Here is a 16,814-nt window from a genome sequence, read left to right as displayed (position 1 = left end):
CAGTACAGATTCACACGAGGCATGTAGTGAAGTCAAGGTCACTCTGGACCTGCACCTTTACTTCACAGCTCTCGAATGCTGCACTTGCCTGAGACCTGTCCTTATATACCTGTCTCTTGCAAGTTCACCCCTGGTGCTAAAGTATGCTGGTGGTTACAGGTCATATCTTATTACAGTCATGTATAGCATGTTAGGATACAGTTATATATAATAATGTAAGATACATGACACCCTATCCACAAAAACAAGATCAATTTAACACAGGCAATTACCACCTTATCAACCACTACCAATCCTGAACAAAATGATTGAAGGAGTCGTCAGTAGTTCCATCCCATCAGCCACAGCCTGATCATTGATCAGTTCAGATCCTGCCAGAACCACTCTGCTCCAGACACCCAACCCTTGATCCAGACCTGGTCGTAAGAGCTGAATGTCAGAGGAGAAGTAAGAGTAAAAAAAACAGTACTGCGGATGCTGGAAATCTGAAATGCATTACCTCACACTTCTCGGGGAATTGCATTTGCCACTGTTCTGACCAGTTCATTGATATCTTCCTGCAGTCTACAGCTTTCCTGCAGTAAGAGTGGGAGCGAGATGGAGAATTAGTGACCGGAAGCTCAGGATCACGCTTGCGGACTGAATGGAGATGTTCAGCAAAGCGATCACTGAATCTGCATTTGATCTTCCCATTGTAGGGGATTCTGCAGCAAATACAGTATACTAAATTGAAAGAAGTTCAAGTAAATTAACTGTTTCACCTGGAAGGAGTGTTTGGGGCCCTGGACGGTGGGAAAAGAGGAGGTAAAAGGGCAGGTGTTGCATCTCCTGCATTTGCACGGGAAGGTGCCGTGTGAATAACTGTCCTGAACATCAAGGTATCATTCGACTGAATGTGGAATCGAAGAGCCCTAGTAAAACTGATCTCAATCAGGATCAAAAGAAAAACCCTCCAATGACTGGAGTTATTTCTGACACACAGGAAGATGATTGTGGTTATTGGAGACTAATCGTCATTGCCTAAAGTCATCGCTACCGGAGTTCCTCAGGGCAGCATTGTTGGCTTCACCATGTTCGCTGCTTCATCAATAATCTTCCCTCAATTATATGGTCTGCAGTGGCCAGTTCTGTAATGAATGTACAATGTTAAGATCCGTTCACAATTCCTCCAATGAAGAAACTGTCCATGCCAGTCTGCAGGAGCACATAGGCAACATTCAGGCTTGAGCTTACAAGTGGTGGACAATCTTTGAGCCCCAAAATTCCAGGGAATGACCACCTCCCAACAAGAAAAAGCTCAACACCCTCCCCACCCCACCCCTGCTGGTGCTACAACTGTCATTACTGAGTGCCCCACCATCAACATCTTGGGGCGGGGGGGGGTCATCATTTAACAGAAGCTTAATTATTGAGCAGCTATATTTTTACCATGGCTACAAGAGCAGGGAGAGGCTGGGTATTCTGTGACAAGTGGGTCACATTCTCCACAGTCATCAAGTCAGGAATGTAATGGAATATTCACCACCCGCCTGGTATGGCTGCAGCTGCAGCAGCTCTCAACACCATCCAAGGCAGAACAGTTGGATTGGTCATCGCACCTGCCATCGGACTCTCTGCACTGTACAGCACTGTGGCCGCAGTGTTTACTATATACAGGATGCACTGCAACTTACCAACCTTCATTTGACAGCACCTCCCAGCCCTTCATCCTCTGCCACCAAGAAGGATAAGATCATGGGAATACCATCACCTCCAAGTCATGCAGCATCCTGACTTAGACATTGTCGCTGGGTCAGAATCCTGCAATTTGTTCTCTGGTGCCACGTGAGAGCACTACTGCCACAAGCAGTGCAGCGGTTCAAGAAGCCCCACTGATATCGTCTCGGGTAAATAGGGATGGTCAATAAATGTGGCCTTGTCAAAGTCAGCTGCATCTCATGAACAGAAGAAAGGCGGCATTGTTGAATGAGGTGACCTCATCTCTCCAGATGCATGAATCAGTGATTCCATTGGGGAAAGCCTTTTACTTCTATAGCGTCGTTCATCTCGCTCTCTGTCGCTTTGCTTCGCAATCATTTTGAACCATTGCTTATCACAGGAGGAGAGACGACTGGATTATGATTTTTGAAGGATATTTTGGTCACCCTTTCATATTGGAGTGTGAACTTAGTCTCATTCTTTATAGGTTCATGGACATTCAACCTGTAGTCTGTGCTGAGTTAGCTGATCTTAACTTGGCCGGCCGTAGGAAGCTACAATCCAGTGTTTTGGAATAGATTGGGAGGGGAATATAAGCCCAACTTCCTGCTCCTGTTTCCTATTTGATAAGCCCTACTGGAAGGTGCACATCTGGATAGGCTCAGCCTTGGATTTAATCCTCCACAGTTAAATAGCCTGAGGACAGCGGGCTCACACATAAAGAACGGCCACTCGTGCAGATGCATCATTGAGGAGGGATGAAATTTGGAAGAAAAGTCTCATATATGACATTTTGAGCCTTTGTTTTCACAGGCTCTCCACATCTCGAATATTTAAAAATGGGCACTCCCCATGTTATGTGCCAAGTAAGCAAACAAATTGCTTTGTTGGAGCTATTCTGCTCCATGTGATTTGATTTGAGTGGCTCTTCGACCTCATCTGAAATTTATTACCTGACATAGTTTTGGGTTTTGTTTATTTTGGGCCTGTATTGTCCCATTGTATTTCTCAGAAATACAGCAAAGATTTCATTGTCCAGAGGTTTTCAGGGCTCATGCAAATTGCACAATTTGAATCCAGGGTCAGTGTCATTCCAAATAATGGTTTGTTCTTGTGTATCTAGAACCTCTGGTAACCAGTCCCTGCAGTTTTGGATGGATAGGACAATGGCCCAGAAATTGCAGCCTCGCTGGGTCCGTACGAAGTGCGCATGCACCCGGCGAGGCCTCGCAAAAGCCGATTCTCAGCGCGCAATGCGCATACGCCAAGAACGATCTCCGTACAGATCCTATGCATTCCCGGGAGAAAGATATCCATGCAGGAGAGATTGGGCTATTTGCCCAACTCTTGCCCAACGAGTGTCCTTCAATCTTTTACGCTTGGTAAAAGCAGGCATATAGTCTACTTTTACCAGCGTGACACTTTTAAAACATCTTAAAATTAAATTTAAACACTCATTTTTATATTAAAAACTCTGTCCATTAAGGTAAGTTTATTTTTAAACCCTATTAAAACACACACAGAATTCCCAAAAAAAATATTTTTTCTAAAACATTTAATTGCATTTAATTTCAATTCATTTTAAATATGTGAGGTGTTTTATTTATTTATGATGCTGTGTTTCGGTGTTTTAGGGGGTTTTCTCATTGATGGTGATGGGAGCCCGTACAAACAGAGCTCCCATTTATATCAATGAGAATACTGCATGGTGATTGGTGGTCCAGACCCACGTGACTTCAGCTTGTACGTCCGTACGTGAAAGGCATCTCTCCGTGCGTTGCACAGCGAATCTAGGCCTCCGACCGAAATCCTACCTTCCTCCAGGTACTGTCGGAATGTTTTTTTGGGTTGGAGGCATTCCTACGAAGGATCGCAATTTTGCCCAAAATGTGTATTTGTGTTAGTTCACTGGTCAGTAACTTCCAGGCAGAACCAAAAGCATCTTTCACTCACTGTAATGCAACTTGTTTTCTTCAAAGCCTTGATGTTTGGATCTGTCTATTAAAAAAGCAAATGTGTTTCGGAACATCAGGACCGCAAGATGGTTTTCATCTGAAATTATAGAATTTCTCATCTCTTTTTCACACTTGTCTGTGCCCTGAGCTCTGGAATTCCCTCCCTACACCTCCCCACTTCTCTCTTCCTTTAAGATGCTCCTTGAAACCTACCTCTTCGACCAAGCTTTTCGTCACCACCTCCTTTGTTTCAATTTCGATTTTTGCCTAAGTACACTCCTGTGAAGTATGTTACTGCATTAAAGGCTCTATATAAATACTTGTTGTTGTTGTAGTAATTTGCGTGGGAAGTAGGTGTACCTACCTTGCAATTCTCCGTTCTCTTTCAACTTATTCAGCCTTCACATTCTGGCGCTCCCTTACTCCTTCCCAACCGTCGTCTTAATTACAAAAGCATTTAGGACCGAGATGAGGGGAGACTTCTTCACCCAGAGAGTGGTGAACCTGTGGAATTCTCTACCACAGGAAGTTGTTGAGGCCAATTCACTAAATATATTCAAAAAGGAGTTAGATGTAGTCCTTACTACTCGGGGGATCAAGGGTTATGGTGAGAAAGCAGGAATGGGGTACTGAAGTTGCATGTTCAGCCATGAACTCATTGAATGGCGGTGCAGGCTCGAAGGGCCGAATGGCCTACTCCTGCACCTATTTTCTATGTTTCTATGTTTCTATGTTTCTACTACAGATGCTCGAATCTGAAATAAAAACAGAAAATGCTGGAAATCTCAGCGGATCAGGCAGCATCTGTGGAGAGAAACAAAGTTAACGTTTCGGGTCGGAGATCTGTTTCTCTCCACAGATGCTGCCTGACCCACTGAGATTTCCAGCATTTTCTGTTTTTATGTCGTCTTAATGAACTTGGCATTGCCACCTCTTTCTAACTAAAGAGGGAAGGCAGAAGAAGGCTGCATATTGATTGTCAGAGAAGGGAAATCACACAACTCATGAGGTTAATACAAAAAAGAATCTCTTCAGAGAAACTGCGCCTTCTGATTTTCTTTCCTTGGATGTTTTCCTAATTGATAGGCGGAGAATATACGACATTGAAACAATGAACAGCCCTGGGTATATCATCAAAGATGCTTATCTTTTTCTTCCCAGTCTTGTGAGATCTAGGTTTAATGTAAAGTATTTACATATGTGGGTTTTTAATGGAGAATTCTTGCTTAGATAGCTTGTGAAATGTGGGCTTGTTCAACACAAAGGTATTAATAGAAACATAGAAATTTACAGTGCAGAAGGAGGCCATTCCGGCCCATCCTGTCCGTGCCGGCCGACAAAGAGCCACACGGCCCTTGGTCAGCAGCCCTAAAGGTTACATATAAACCTATGAACAATGGCGGAAAGGTAAAGAGCACCCAACCCAACCAGTCCGCCTCACACAACTGCGACACCCCTTAGACTAAAACATTCTACACTCCACCCCAACCAGAGCCATGTGATCTCCTGGGAGAGGCAAAAACCAGATAACAACCCAGGCCAATTTAGGAAGAAAAAAATCTGGGAAAATTGTACTCCATTACATGCAACAAGTAAAAAGTGTCTGATCCCTGGAACATCTTTTTGATACAACGCTTCTTCTGTGTGTTGGCCTTTGCTGAATTCAGGGGCTTTGAACACTTTTTTTTGTTTTGTTCTCACTAATGTTTGAGTTGGATCATTTATTTTGTGTTGAGCTGAGGGATTGATTCGGTTTTCAACTTGAGTGAGTCATCTCAATTAATTGGTTGTCAAGTTAGTTCATGTTGGAAGCATAAAGAAATAAATATTTGCATTTATTTATCACGTCATCAAAATGTCTCAAAACACTTCACTCAATTAATTACTTTTGGACTGCAGTGACTATGGAGGAAGCGCGGTTACTGGTTTATTAATCTGGGAATTGAAAAATAAAAATTGCATCAGTAGATCAACCTGTTAATAAAAGGGGAAAGTAAGCACATGCACAGTCTTGCCAAGTCACATTCCATGTCAGCATTGTCCCAATCACATTCTGAATAGTCAGGAACCATATAACTTGGAATAAGTATAGTGTGACATATACTGTCCTACCAAAGAACCAATTTCAAGCTTTTGCAGTTGAAGGTCTACTTTGAGCATGTGTTCGATATTAAGCCAAACTAAATGAACTCTACAGTCTCCAATTTACATTGGAGGTGATAAGTCATTGTCAGATAACGTGAGATTGCTGAATAAAATCCATATCTTTTAGGAAGTGTAGTATTATGTTGTACAGTCATGTAGAACAGGACCAGGTAGCTCAGGGTCAAATGAGAGAGAGAGACAAAAATACAGACACAGGAAACTTATTCACACCCTACGCATCAAGGCTCCCTCAATTCTCCAGCTCCCCTGTGATGCCGCATTACACTCCTGTTCCTGTGCTCCAGTCTTTAACTAAAACAGTCACTACCAGAGAATATCCATCTCTCTGCCAGAGAAAATAATTACATTAGTATAGTGCCATTCTTGTCCTCAGGATGTCCCAAACCCAAATAAATTACTTTTAAAGTGTCGCAATTGTGTGGATAAACACAGCAGTTAATCTATGCACAGCAAGCAATGACATACGAGCTGGAGCAGGCCATTCAACCCCTCAAGCCTGTTACACAGGAGCAGGAGGAGGCCATTTAGCCCCTCGAGCCTGTTACACAAGAGCAGGAGGAGGCCATTTAGAGCCTCGAGCCTGTTACACAGGAACTGGAGGAGGCCATTCAGCCCTTCGAGCCTGTTAGACAGGAGCAGGCCATTCAGCCCCTCGAGCCTGTCTACCATTCAATGAGATCATGGCTGATCTGTATCCAACTAAATGACCAGTGAATCTGTTTTTGTTTGGTCAGAGCATGAGGAGAGCTCCTGGCTCCTCTTCAGATAGTGCTATGGAATCTTCCACGTCCACCAGATAAGGCCAGGTTTGATGTCTCCTCCGAAAGGCAACATTTTCAGCACTGCTGTACTCCACTGAAGTGTCGGCCTAGATCATGTGGACAAGTCCTCGAGTGGGACTTCAACTCATGACCTCTTGACTCGGGCAAAAATTCTATCGGCTGAGCCAAGCTGTCACTTGCTAGCCCTCCTATTAAAACTGTCAACAGAACTATTTCTTTGCCATCACCCTTCAAATACTTATCCAATTCCTTTTTAAATAATGTTATAGTCCTTGCCTCAATAACCACCTTTGATTAAAGCATCTTCTGTTTTAAGAATTCTTTGTGTGAAAACATTTTTCCCCACCTTTAGTTGTAAGTTCTGTTGCTCTTGAAAGTGCCACACATGCAAAATAAATTTAACATTTTTATCTGATTGACTCAAATATCATATTCATAAAATGGCATTAAAGCATACCTGAACAAGTAGGAACCTGTCGGTGAACAATTAACAAACACTTGCAAAAAACATCGATCAAGGATTGTTAGCTTGCAGTCAGCTACCAATAAACAACAACTTGCATTTATATAGTGTCTTTAAGGTAGTAAAATGACCCAAGGCGCTTCACAGGAGCGATTATCAAACAAAATTTCACACCGAGCCATATAAGGAGATTTTAAGGCAGGTGACCAAAAGCTTGGTCAAAGAGGTAGGTTTTAAGGAGCGACTTAATGGAGGAGAGAGAGGGGCGAAGAGTTTAGGGAGGGAATTCCAGAGTTTGGGGCCCAGGCAGCTGAAGGCACGGCCGCCAATGGTGGAACGATGAAAATTCGTGGTGCGGGAGAGCACAGAGATCTCCGAGCATTGTGGGGCTGGAGGAGGTTACGGAGGTGGGGAGGGGCGAGGCCATGGAGGGATGTGAAGTAGGAATGAGGAGAGAGAAACCAATAAACCACCTAATATTTTTTGAAAGTCCTTTCAGGCATTATCTGACAATGGGTCACCGATCCGAAACGTTAACTCTGTTTCTCGCCACAGATGTTGCCTGACCCGCTGAGATTTCCAGCATTTTCGGTTTTTAGTTCAGATTCCAGCATCCGCATCGTTTTGCTTTTGTATTTGTTCATCGGCTGATTATACACAGGATGGAAAATAAAATTCATAATGATGACAATTTGCTCTTTACTTGCATTGCCTGAACTGGATTTTTAAATTGTTATCATTTCTGTAATGTAAATCCAGCTAGTTTTAACGTTATGCTGGTGGAGGTGAAGCCAGGCTGATGGTCATGGTAATTTAAAGCATTAATGGACTACCCAGGGAGGGAGTCACAGCGGAGACATGCCAGCACCAATACTGTTTACTTATGCAAGTTTCTGCATCTTTGAAGCAATGGGACAACGTCAGGATGTCAGTCGTTTGAAATGGTCAGAATTGCTAACAGCTGAGGATGCTTCTCAAGGAAAGGATTACTCTCAGTGGTTGCTGATGGTCAGCTATTCTGGGTTAATTAAACAGGGAGAGATATGTTGTTTGCTCACTGATCTAAGGGTAGGCCCCTCTGGGGCCCTTGCTCACCAACAGCACAGCAAGTAACCACACAGACTTAAGGCAGAGGTCAGAGAACTCTCGCGCTTTCTCTTTCTCTCTCACTACCCGTGCCTTCTCCCTCCCCTTCTTTCTGTCACGCAGACAGAATGGGCTAATGAGCCCTAGCATACTGAAACTAAAAACCTCAACCAACTAACTTGAGAGTAAGCTGATGCGTATGGTGTCAGTACTGCTTTGTGTCTTATTCATTTTTCATTATCGGTGAAAATTGTGTTCTACTCGTTCATGTATTTTATGTAAAATAAACTGACTGGTTTGCAGTCGTACCTCCATATGATGATGCCTTTCAGCCCACTTTCCATCAAGAAAATATTGATGGCAGCATGTGTGATATTGCAGTAACCACGGCAACATATGGTCCCTATGTCATTTGATCATCTAACTACGTACTGGGCAGTAAAGTTTGCATTCCAGACTGTCATCATTTCATAGGCAGTCCCTCGAAGCGAGGATGACTTGCTTCCACACCAAAAAGGGATGAGTTCACAGGTGTTTCAATGAAGGACCTAATATTCCAGGTCCCGAACTACATGTTGAAGGGTGGAAGATGCCTTTGGGTGGATTTTTTTAACGTGTGGTGGCTGTTGCACACCAGCCACCACACGGGCTTGTCAGAGCTAGGTCTTGGTCCAGTGGCAAGGATTACCCAAGACTAACTGGAGACCAGCTCTGCTGCACGGACCTAGTGCGCACACATATCGCAGTGTGGGCTGGCCCGTGCTGCCCCTGAGCCCTCGCCTCTTCTGGGCCTCAGACTCTCGCCTCTCCTGGGCCCTGGCCACTTCCTTCTACAAACTCTTGCTGCTCCTTTGCCCCTCCAGACTGTAAGGAACTTGAGGCTACAGGACTCTGAACCTGAAGGAATATCTCGCGTTCAAAACATGAAAAGTTGGGACAACTTAAATATATAAAAGGTTAAAAAAAGTCAACTCGCTCATTAAATTGTCCAACTCCTATTGGGAACGTGTTTAATGAGGTGGTGCCCCCTGAAGCCCAACTCTCTTTAGGGACCTGACTCATGCTTTGGCCTTCTCAACAAGCTTCCATTATCTATGCTGCTGGTGTGGCTGCTTTCCCCCCCACCTGGTAAAGTCTTTGTTGCTATTGATGCTTCCCATTGCTCTCCATTCCCAGGACCCTCCTCCCCAGTATTGCCTTCAACTTAATGTGAACAAGGTCATGGTAGATTCATTCGTTTCCCTAAAAAATCAATAAAGAAATGAACTGCTTTGTTTATTCAGTGTGAGCTTTTCTTTTATTCATATAGTCTTTGTGTCCCTTATTGCATTTTGCACATTAATCGGCACCCATCATCCCAGTGAAATTTGTTAAAGCATTTAGTTTACTGTCAGTCGCTAGTGGTAATATTTTTTCAATAGCACTATACTTTTTCTGAAAGTAGCAAATGTTTTTGACATGCATTGAAATCTCCCCCACAGCTGAGAGTGGACAGAGTAGTGCACAGTTCCAGGGCAGATCATCTGAAGGCTCGGCCGTGTGGTCTCAATGGCAAGGCCAGCATCACAATCAACAGGCAAATGAGCAGCATACACATCAACAGCAAGGACAACCTGAGGTCTTTCAGGTGAGGGCAGCTCCTTAAATAGGTTGCACAAGTATTAACCTGTTTCTGAAATCTCGGTGACTTCACAGTCCCTCAGAGTATCTGCTCATAAGTCAGAAATTTGCAAATATTCGTATTTCGCTCACAATTGTGGATTGAACAAAGGTGACCAAGTTAAAATCTGCACCAACATTACATAATTATTCCCAGCAGCCCCACACAACACAGCTACAGTCGTTTTTCATGTCATTTCTACACATAACAAAAACACATTTTTGCTATTTTAGCATAAAATGGTACTTTTCTGACGTATATAAATTGTAAACAGTATCTGAGTTCTCTCTGTTGGATGAACATTTGAATTGAAGAAATATGTTGCCGGCCAGTTGATAACCATCACACATTAGGAGTAAAATTTTCTCTGGTTCTGAGGAAACTACATGTAAAACCCTGCTGATGTTGCAGAAAGTGACACGTGTGGCCTCCGACTCCTGCATCACACGCCATTGTGCCATTGTCTCTTTTGCCCAAACGAAAGGTCCTTTGCCTCTTATTAGAGATCTCTCTTGCTTGGGCCAATGCCAGTGCAGGTTTATCTGCTTCCTTTTCTGGTTTCCCAGGAATCTTAAGGTATCCGCATCAGAAAATATCATAACAGAGTGTCTTTTTCAGGGCAAGCAAACAAAATGAAGTCAAATTAAGATAATTACTGGACTAGTAATCCAGAGAATGCGAGTTCAAATCGCACCATGGCAGTTTGAGAATTTGAATTCAGTTCTTTCTTTTAAATCTGGAAATAAAAAAGTGGGTACCAGTAAAAGTGACCATATAGCTCTGTATTGTCATATCCAACTGCATCACTAATGTCCTTTAGGGAAGGAAACCTGCGTCCTTACCTGGTCTGGCCTATATGTGAATTAGTCCTAGACCAATGTGGTTAACTCATCTGAAGTGGCCAAGGATGCCACTCAATTGTATGTAACCATAAGACACTTGGGATAGGCAATAAATACCAGCCTTGCCAGTGATGCCCACATGCCGAAAATGAATTAAAAAAAAAAAAAAAAATTCTCTAGGTTATTCAGTAAGTGATCCTGTGCTCCCTAAACAGTCAGGTAGAGATAAAATAAAGCAGGCAAAAACAAAGCGGAACATTAGGGTCCAAGAGGCTATGGCACAAATGAGGAGGTTATGCTGTCCCCGGCCGTCCTATGGTGACCGTGCACCTCTTGGCATTTACCTCTGCAATACTTGGCCTACATCAAAAAGAAGCTAAATTCCTCATCAGCTGAGCAAGCTTATCTGCACCAACAAATGCCAAAAGTTGTAAGATCTGTGTAAAATGCAATAGTCTATTCACGATCACTGACGCTCTCTGTCATTCCATAAAATATTTATGCTGAAGTGTTGCCAAATTCACCTTCGAGTCATGAAGCTCCTGTGTAAGGAATGGCTGGAGTGTGTTACCCACATTATTCAGAATAAAGTAGACAAGCACAGTAAAACCAAGAAATCGGTGGTTACCGAACACAAAATGGCACCAATTGGTGCTGAGGCACCAAATATTGCCAATGACTCTTGGACCTCAGTCAACTGCTTTGTTTGTCAGCATTGGTCCCAGCTCGAATAGTGAGACAACTACAAGCTCTCTGTAGGTCACTGTGATCGATTTTGCATTCTGACAGGACGGTGTTGGGACTCTGTTTGGGCTTTAAGGTCGTTAAAAAAAATTTCAGTTGGGTAGAAATTATCCCATCATTTTATCTTCTGCCACCACACAGGTAGAACAGTGTTTCTGTTACATAGATGCTCGTGGAACTTGAATTCCTATGTCCCTCTGACGGAGCAAGTTAGGAATGTTGACAACTATTCGCTGCTTACGGTGTAAGGACTCAGGACAAAGCAATGATAGAGCAGGAGATTGCTATATGGCTGACTGGCTGCACCCTATACTTCTACTATTTGCCTCATAGAGCCGTTTTCATTCTTCAAATGAAATGCATCTCCCACACACCAGGATTCTGCCCCCTTTCTACAGTGCTGGAGCAGGAGTGACTCTGCTTAGCTCCAGAGTCACGGTGGAGGTGTGTGTGCTCTGCTCACAGTTTTCCTGGATCCCTTCTATACGCCTACAGTGTGTGGAGGATGCAGATCATTTCAAAAGTGAGGAAGACCCTATAAAGGGTCAACTGAGACCTGTGTGGGATAATGCATTTTGTTTGGTACTAAACCTGTTATGTCTTCCACAGTGTGCAACAGTTTTTAATCTGCATCGATTACACTTGCATGTATGTTAACTCAATATATATAACTGCATGTTTATGTTGCATGCTTTCATTCTGGGTGTCTTTTGTGGTAATGTTTGCATAAGGCTTAATATTTGTACTAGATTTTCTACAGAAGGATCTAATTCTTTCAAACCTCTAAGCCTGTGATTGTTTTCTACTTGCAGGATATGTTGTCGATGCTTGGCGATCCAACGCAGGGGACTGGAAATTACAACAACGAGGACTTTGCTGATCTAAGCATGTTCCCATCATTTTCTGAATAAATAGCTAATAAACCACTAGTGGCTCAATAACAGGTGAGCACACAAGTGCGGCAAAGATATTTGGCTTAAGAAAACAGTTTGAGAAAAATTGAGCCATTTAAGTATTAACCAAACGGATTAAATTCAGTTATATTAGTAAACGATATCATACATTCCAGGCAGCGACTTTGGGGGACTAGAATGATGAATACCACAGTGTTCCCAAACTTTAAAAGATCATCCCCCTTGACCAGTGAAATAACAATTGCAATACCCCAGTTGTTGTTTGACCAGTTGTCAGCAGTTAGAACATAATATTTGTGTCCAAAATCTAACTGCTGTCCTAACAACGTTTACACACTGCTGTAGAAATGGGCAACACAGCATGAAGAAAGAGCTGTTACATGAGACGACTAAAGGAAAGTTATAATCTAATCCTCTTTCAGTCTTGCAGAATAAGCAAATACTTTAAAGGTAAATTGAAAATGAAACAGTGAATATTTTAACTTTACACTGTAGCTGTTTGACATAGACAGATTTTTGAGTGATAAAGGAGTCGAGGGTTATGGGGAATGGGCGGGGAAGTGGAGTTGAGGCCAAGATCAGATCAGCCATGATCTTATTGAATGGCGGAGGAGGCTCAAGGGGCCGTATGGCCGACTCCTGCTCCTGTTTCTTATGTTCTTATGTATATTATTGGCCATTTCCATTCACCCTGTATCTTATACGACTTGCTCAAACACACAGTGTTCATTGATATTAATCACTGGGTTATAGGTAATCCCTCCCGCAAGGTCCAGCACAGTCTGGACGTATTGAAAACTGAGAGCGATCAGAAATCAACATTGGAAATGTTTATAATTTTAGAAGAGGAAAGTGCCCATTATCTTGGAAATATGAATTCTAGAGAGGAAGGGAGGGACCAATAAAATTCTTCCCTTCCCTGCCCTTCCTCTCGCCCTACCTAGCAATCAGTGTGAATGTGCCATTTCTCACATCCCATGCCTTACCAGGGAGGTGCAACTCACAGTTGGTCCAGACTCTCAGACTAATTATCATCGGTGCATTTCTTCAAGGGCTCACTTTTATATGCATTATTAAAATTGTAAAAGTTGCCATTTCCTATTCAGATTCATGCCTTAACTGCAATGTCTTGCAGACAGTCCCACATTTGGTCGTTGTGAGTTTTTGCTGTAGTCTAGGCAGGTCTTCAGTGGTGTTTGTCAGTCGTGTGTAAGGTGGGCTAGTCTTGTATTAGGATCATCAATACCAATAGAACCAAGGAGATAGCAAGCATTCGATGCAAGAATGGATACATTATGGAAGGTGTTGGGTTCTGCAATGCCATAATTTGACAATAGTGGGATAGAATGGTGTTCACTCTTAACTCTCAGTATTTATTCTCTGGAAGATTTGGTGATTATAGTGTATACCGGTTGAAAATATGATTTAATGACCTGTCCTAAACCCAAATAAGTGAAACAGCTTAAGATGCTCTTTGAAAAGAACAGATCCCACTTACAATCAACGTTATTATAGGTTGTGCTGTATAATTGCCTCAATGCACTTTCCAGTTTTAGTACAAGTTCATAAGTGAGTGGAAAATGGACACGTTCGATTTCCAAGCTTGTTGCATTCTCTAAACGTTCAAGCACTCCGAAAGGTGGTTTTTAAAAAAAATCAAAATTGTAATGATTGCTTTTAAAACCTTGTTTGTTTATTGGTTTGGTTTAGATCGCGCTGTAAATGTAAAACGATACTACAGTTTGGTTTGACTAGGATTTTTTCAAATTATTTATGGAATAATTTGTAGATGATAAACATCTCCTTTCATTCAAGATTAGCATCAAAAGAGCATAATTTCAATCCAGTGTCCATTTAAGAGAACTTTCCTTCCCTCATTCAATTTACAACAACTTAAAGGATAGGAATTAAGTCTTTGCCACTTTGCTGAACAAGACATTTAAAAGCTTCTGACCAAGCGGAATGCCCTTTGTCAATTTAACAGGTTTAACCTAAGGAAATTATTCACAAAACCTAATAGAATGTACCTCTGAGCAGTTAGCTGGTGAATGAGCAGTGCTATACACGAAGGAGCAGGTGTAGCAAGAGAACTGAAAAAGAATCCATGACATTGAGAGGTGAAGGTAAGCAGATTAATTTAAGCTGGTGAGTTGCTGAGCAAACCCTACTAATTAAGTGTTTTGCTAATTTGTAATTATATATAAGGCGGTGATGGCATTCCCTATGAATCATTTCCTTTGTACAAGACACAATAAAAAGCAAATAAAGCCAGAAAAATTATAAGTTCCCAATCTCTCAAAATCAAAGTATTTCTTTTCACTAGCCAGTGTTAATAGAAGACTAATAATTACAATTAGCTATACTGGAAATAACTCTCAATTAAAATTGACCCCTGGTGTAGAATTTCTTTCCAATCCTTTTTGGGGAAAATGAATTATTTCCATCTTCCAATTCCTTTACAGTAATGTACAGTGAAATCTGGCTGTACTCAACTCTCATCTTTTGCCCAGCCTACAACATTAAACCAATAATGGGGCTTCACCAACAGTTAAACAACTACAGCTTTCATTTCTATAGCACCTGTAATGTAGTAAAACCATCCAAGACATTTCACAGGAGCGTTATCAGACAACATTTTACATCGAGCCACATAAAGAATAGTTAGGACAGGTGAAGAGGTAGGTTTTAAGAAGCGATTTAAAGGAGGAAAGAGAAGTAGAGAGGTGGAGAGGTTTAGGGAGGGAGTTCCAGAGCTTGGGGCCCAGGCAGCTGAAGGAACGGTTGCCAATGGCAGAGCAAAGGACAGCGGGGGATGCGCAAGAGGCCAGAATTCGAGGAGTGCGGAGATCTCAGAGGGTTGCAGAGCTGGAGGAGGTGACGGAGACGGTGAAGGGCGAGGCCATAAAGGGATTTGAACACACGGGTGAGAATTTTGAAATCGAGGCATTGCCAGACCAGGAGCCAGTGTCGGTCAGCGAAGACAGGGATAGGGCTTCTCTGTAGCATTAAACCAAGAATAGGGCTTGGCTGTATTATTTAAACCAACAGAGGCATCCAAAGCTCTTTGCCCCTACTTTGTGAAATATCGTGGTCTTGTTTTATTTTCGCAGCGAGTGGTTCTGAGTGTTAACCAATTTAACTGTGGCTGTTTCTGCTTCTCCCCCACCTCAAATGGAGGTGAAGGGTCGTAAAGAAGTCTTTGGTTCGAATACACTAATTGGAAATGTGGCTTAGCCTCAGTCAGTCACAAAACATAAACAGTGCAAATACCACATGGACTTATTTAAGACAACCAATGCCCAGAAAAGGACTTTCAACTTACAAATATTAACGTTGAATAATTGCAATTTAAACAGATTTCCGTATTGCATTAAAGAATCGTCTTAAAGTTAATTAAAACACCATTGTCAAGTTCATGTTTTCTTAAAGTCTAGCAAATGTTGAGTGTGACATATGAAAGCTGTCTAGTGTTCAAGCTTCTGCCAGTTGCATTAGATTAAAGGCTCTAATTTCTGTAGAAATTAAATAGTAAAACATGTAGCTGTAAATAGTTGTATTAGAAGTGCAGTGAACTAGCTGTTTTAGAAAATATTCTGTATTTTCAGCATTTTGTAAGTATTTTTGATGTAATTTCATGTAATGTAGCATTCTAATTTCTGCTAAAGTGCTTTTATTTTTGTACACTGCAATGTCATTTAATTAATATGTTTCATTTGAGGAAAAATTTAGTTCCACTATTAGATAAATATAATGTTTATCAAGTCAGTAGAGTTGTAAATGTGATTGTGCAAACAGGTTTTAGTATAGGGATATTTGGATAACTATTTCTTTATAAATGTAGAGCTATTTTAATGAAACGATTTGCTGTGGACCAAGTATTAACATTGGGGTAAAATCCAGCTTGGGCGAAGGTGGATTGGCCACTCACTCTGCTCCACTCTCTCTTCCACTGACTTCAATAAAAAGGAAGTTGGTCAGGGTGCATGTCGGGCGGGGGCACATAACCGGTGAGGCGTATAGTGGGCGCCTAACAGGCAAGGTGTATAGCGGGTGCATAACGGGCGGGGGGTATAGCAGGCACACACCAGTGGGATTATAGTGGGTGTAAACAGGTAGGGGATATAGCGGACTCATGGGGGCATAGCGGGCGCGTAACGAGCAGGGAGTATAGCGGGCGCATAACAGGCAAGGGGTATAGTGGGCGTATAACAGGCAAGGGTATAGCGGGCGCATATCGGGCAGGGGTATAGCGGGCGGGGGATATAGTGGGCATATAACGGCGAGAGATATAGCGGGCGGGGGTATAGTGGCTGCATAGCGGGCGGGGGGTATAGCGGGCGGGGGGTAGAGCGGGTGCATAACAGGAAAGGGGCATAGCGGGCGCATAACAGGAAAGGGGCATCACGGGCATGTAACAGGCGATTCGCTACAGCCTGTTTTATACCCTCATCGAAGTTGAGTTTTACTCCTATTGTGTTTTAGTTATTTTCAACCATTCAGTTAA

The 16,814-nt window shown here is 42.5% G+C and overlaps 1 protein-coding gene across 9 annotated transcripts in view; it reads left to right on the top strand.

Moving 5' to 3' along the window:
• The window catches only part of arnt2 (aryl-hydrocarbon receptor nuclear translocator 2), a 576,442-nt gene that overhangs the window by 526,489 nt on the left and 33,139 nt on the right, over positions 1-16,814 (top strand). For 4 of the 9 annotated variants that reach the window (XM_070858691.1, XM_070858688.1, XM_070858693.1 and 1 more), the window contains 2 exons: positions 9,632-9,777; positions 12,209-16,510. In XM_070858691.1, coding sequence (XP_070714792.1) covers positions 9,632-9,777; positions 12,209-12,307 — 245 coding nt within the window. In that variant the 3' untranslated portion in view covers positions 12,308-16,510. Of the gene's footprint in view, positions 1-9,631; positions 9,778-11,537; positions 11,683-12,208; positions 16,511-16,814 lie in introns of those variants that run through there. The other 5 variants (XR_011587456.1, XM_070858689.1, XR_011587457.1 and 2 more) reach the window with 5 other exon arrangements.

This window comes from Pristiophorus japonicus, chromosome 17 (genome assembly GCF_044704955.1).
Source record: "Pristiophorus japonicus isolate sPriJap1 chromosome 17, sPriJap1.hap1, whole genome shotgun sequence".
Taxonomy (NCBI): Eukaryota; Metazoa; Chordata; class Chondrichthyes; family Pristiophoridae; genus Pristiophorus; species Pristiophorus japonicus.
The sequence above is the reverse complement of the archived record's forward strand: the minus strand, read 5'-3'. Positions and strand labels throughout refer to the sequence as shown.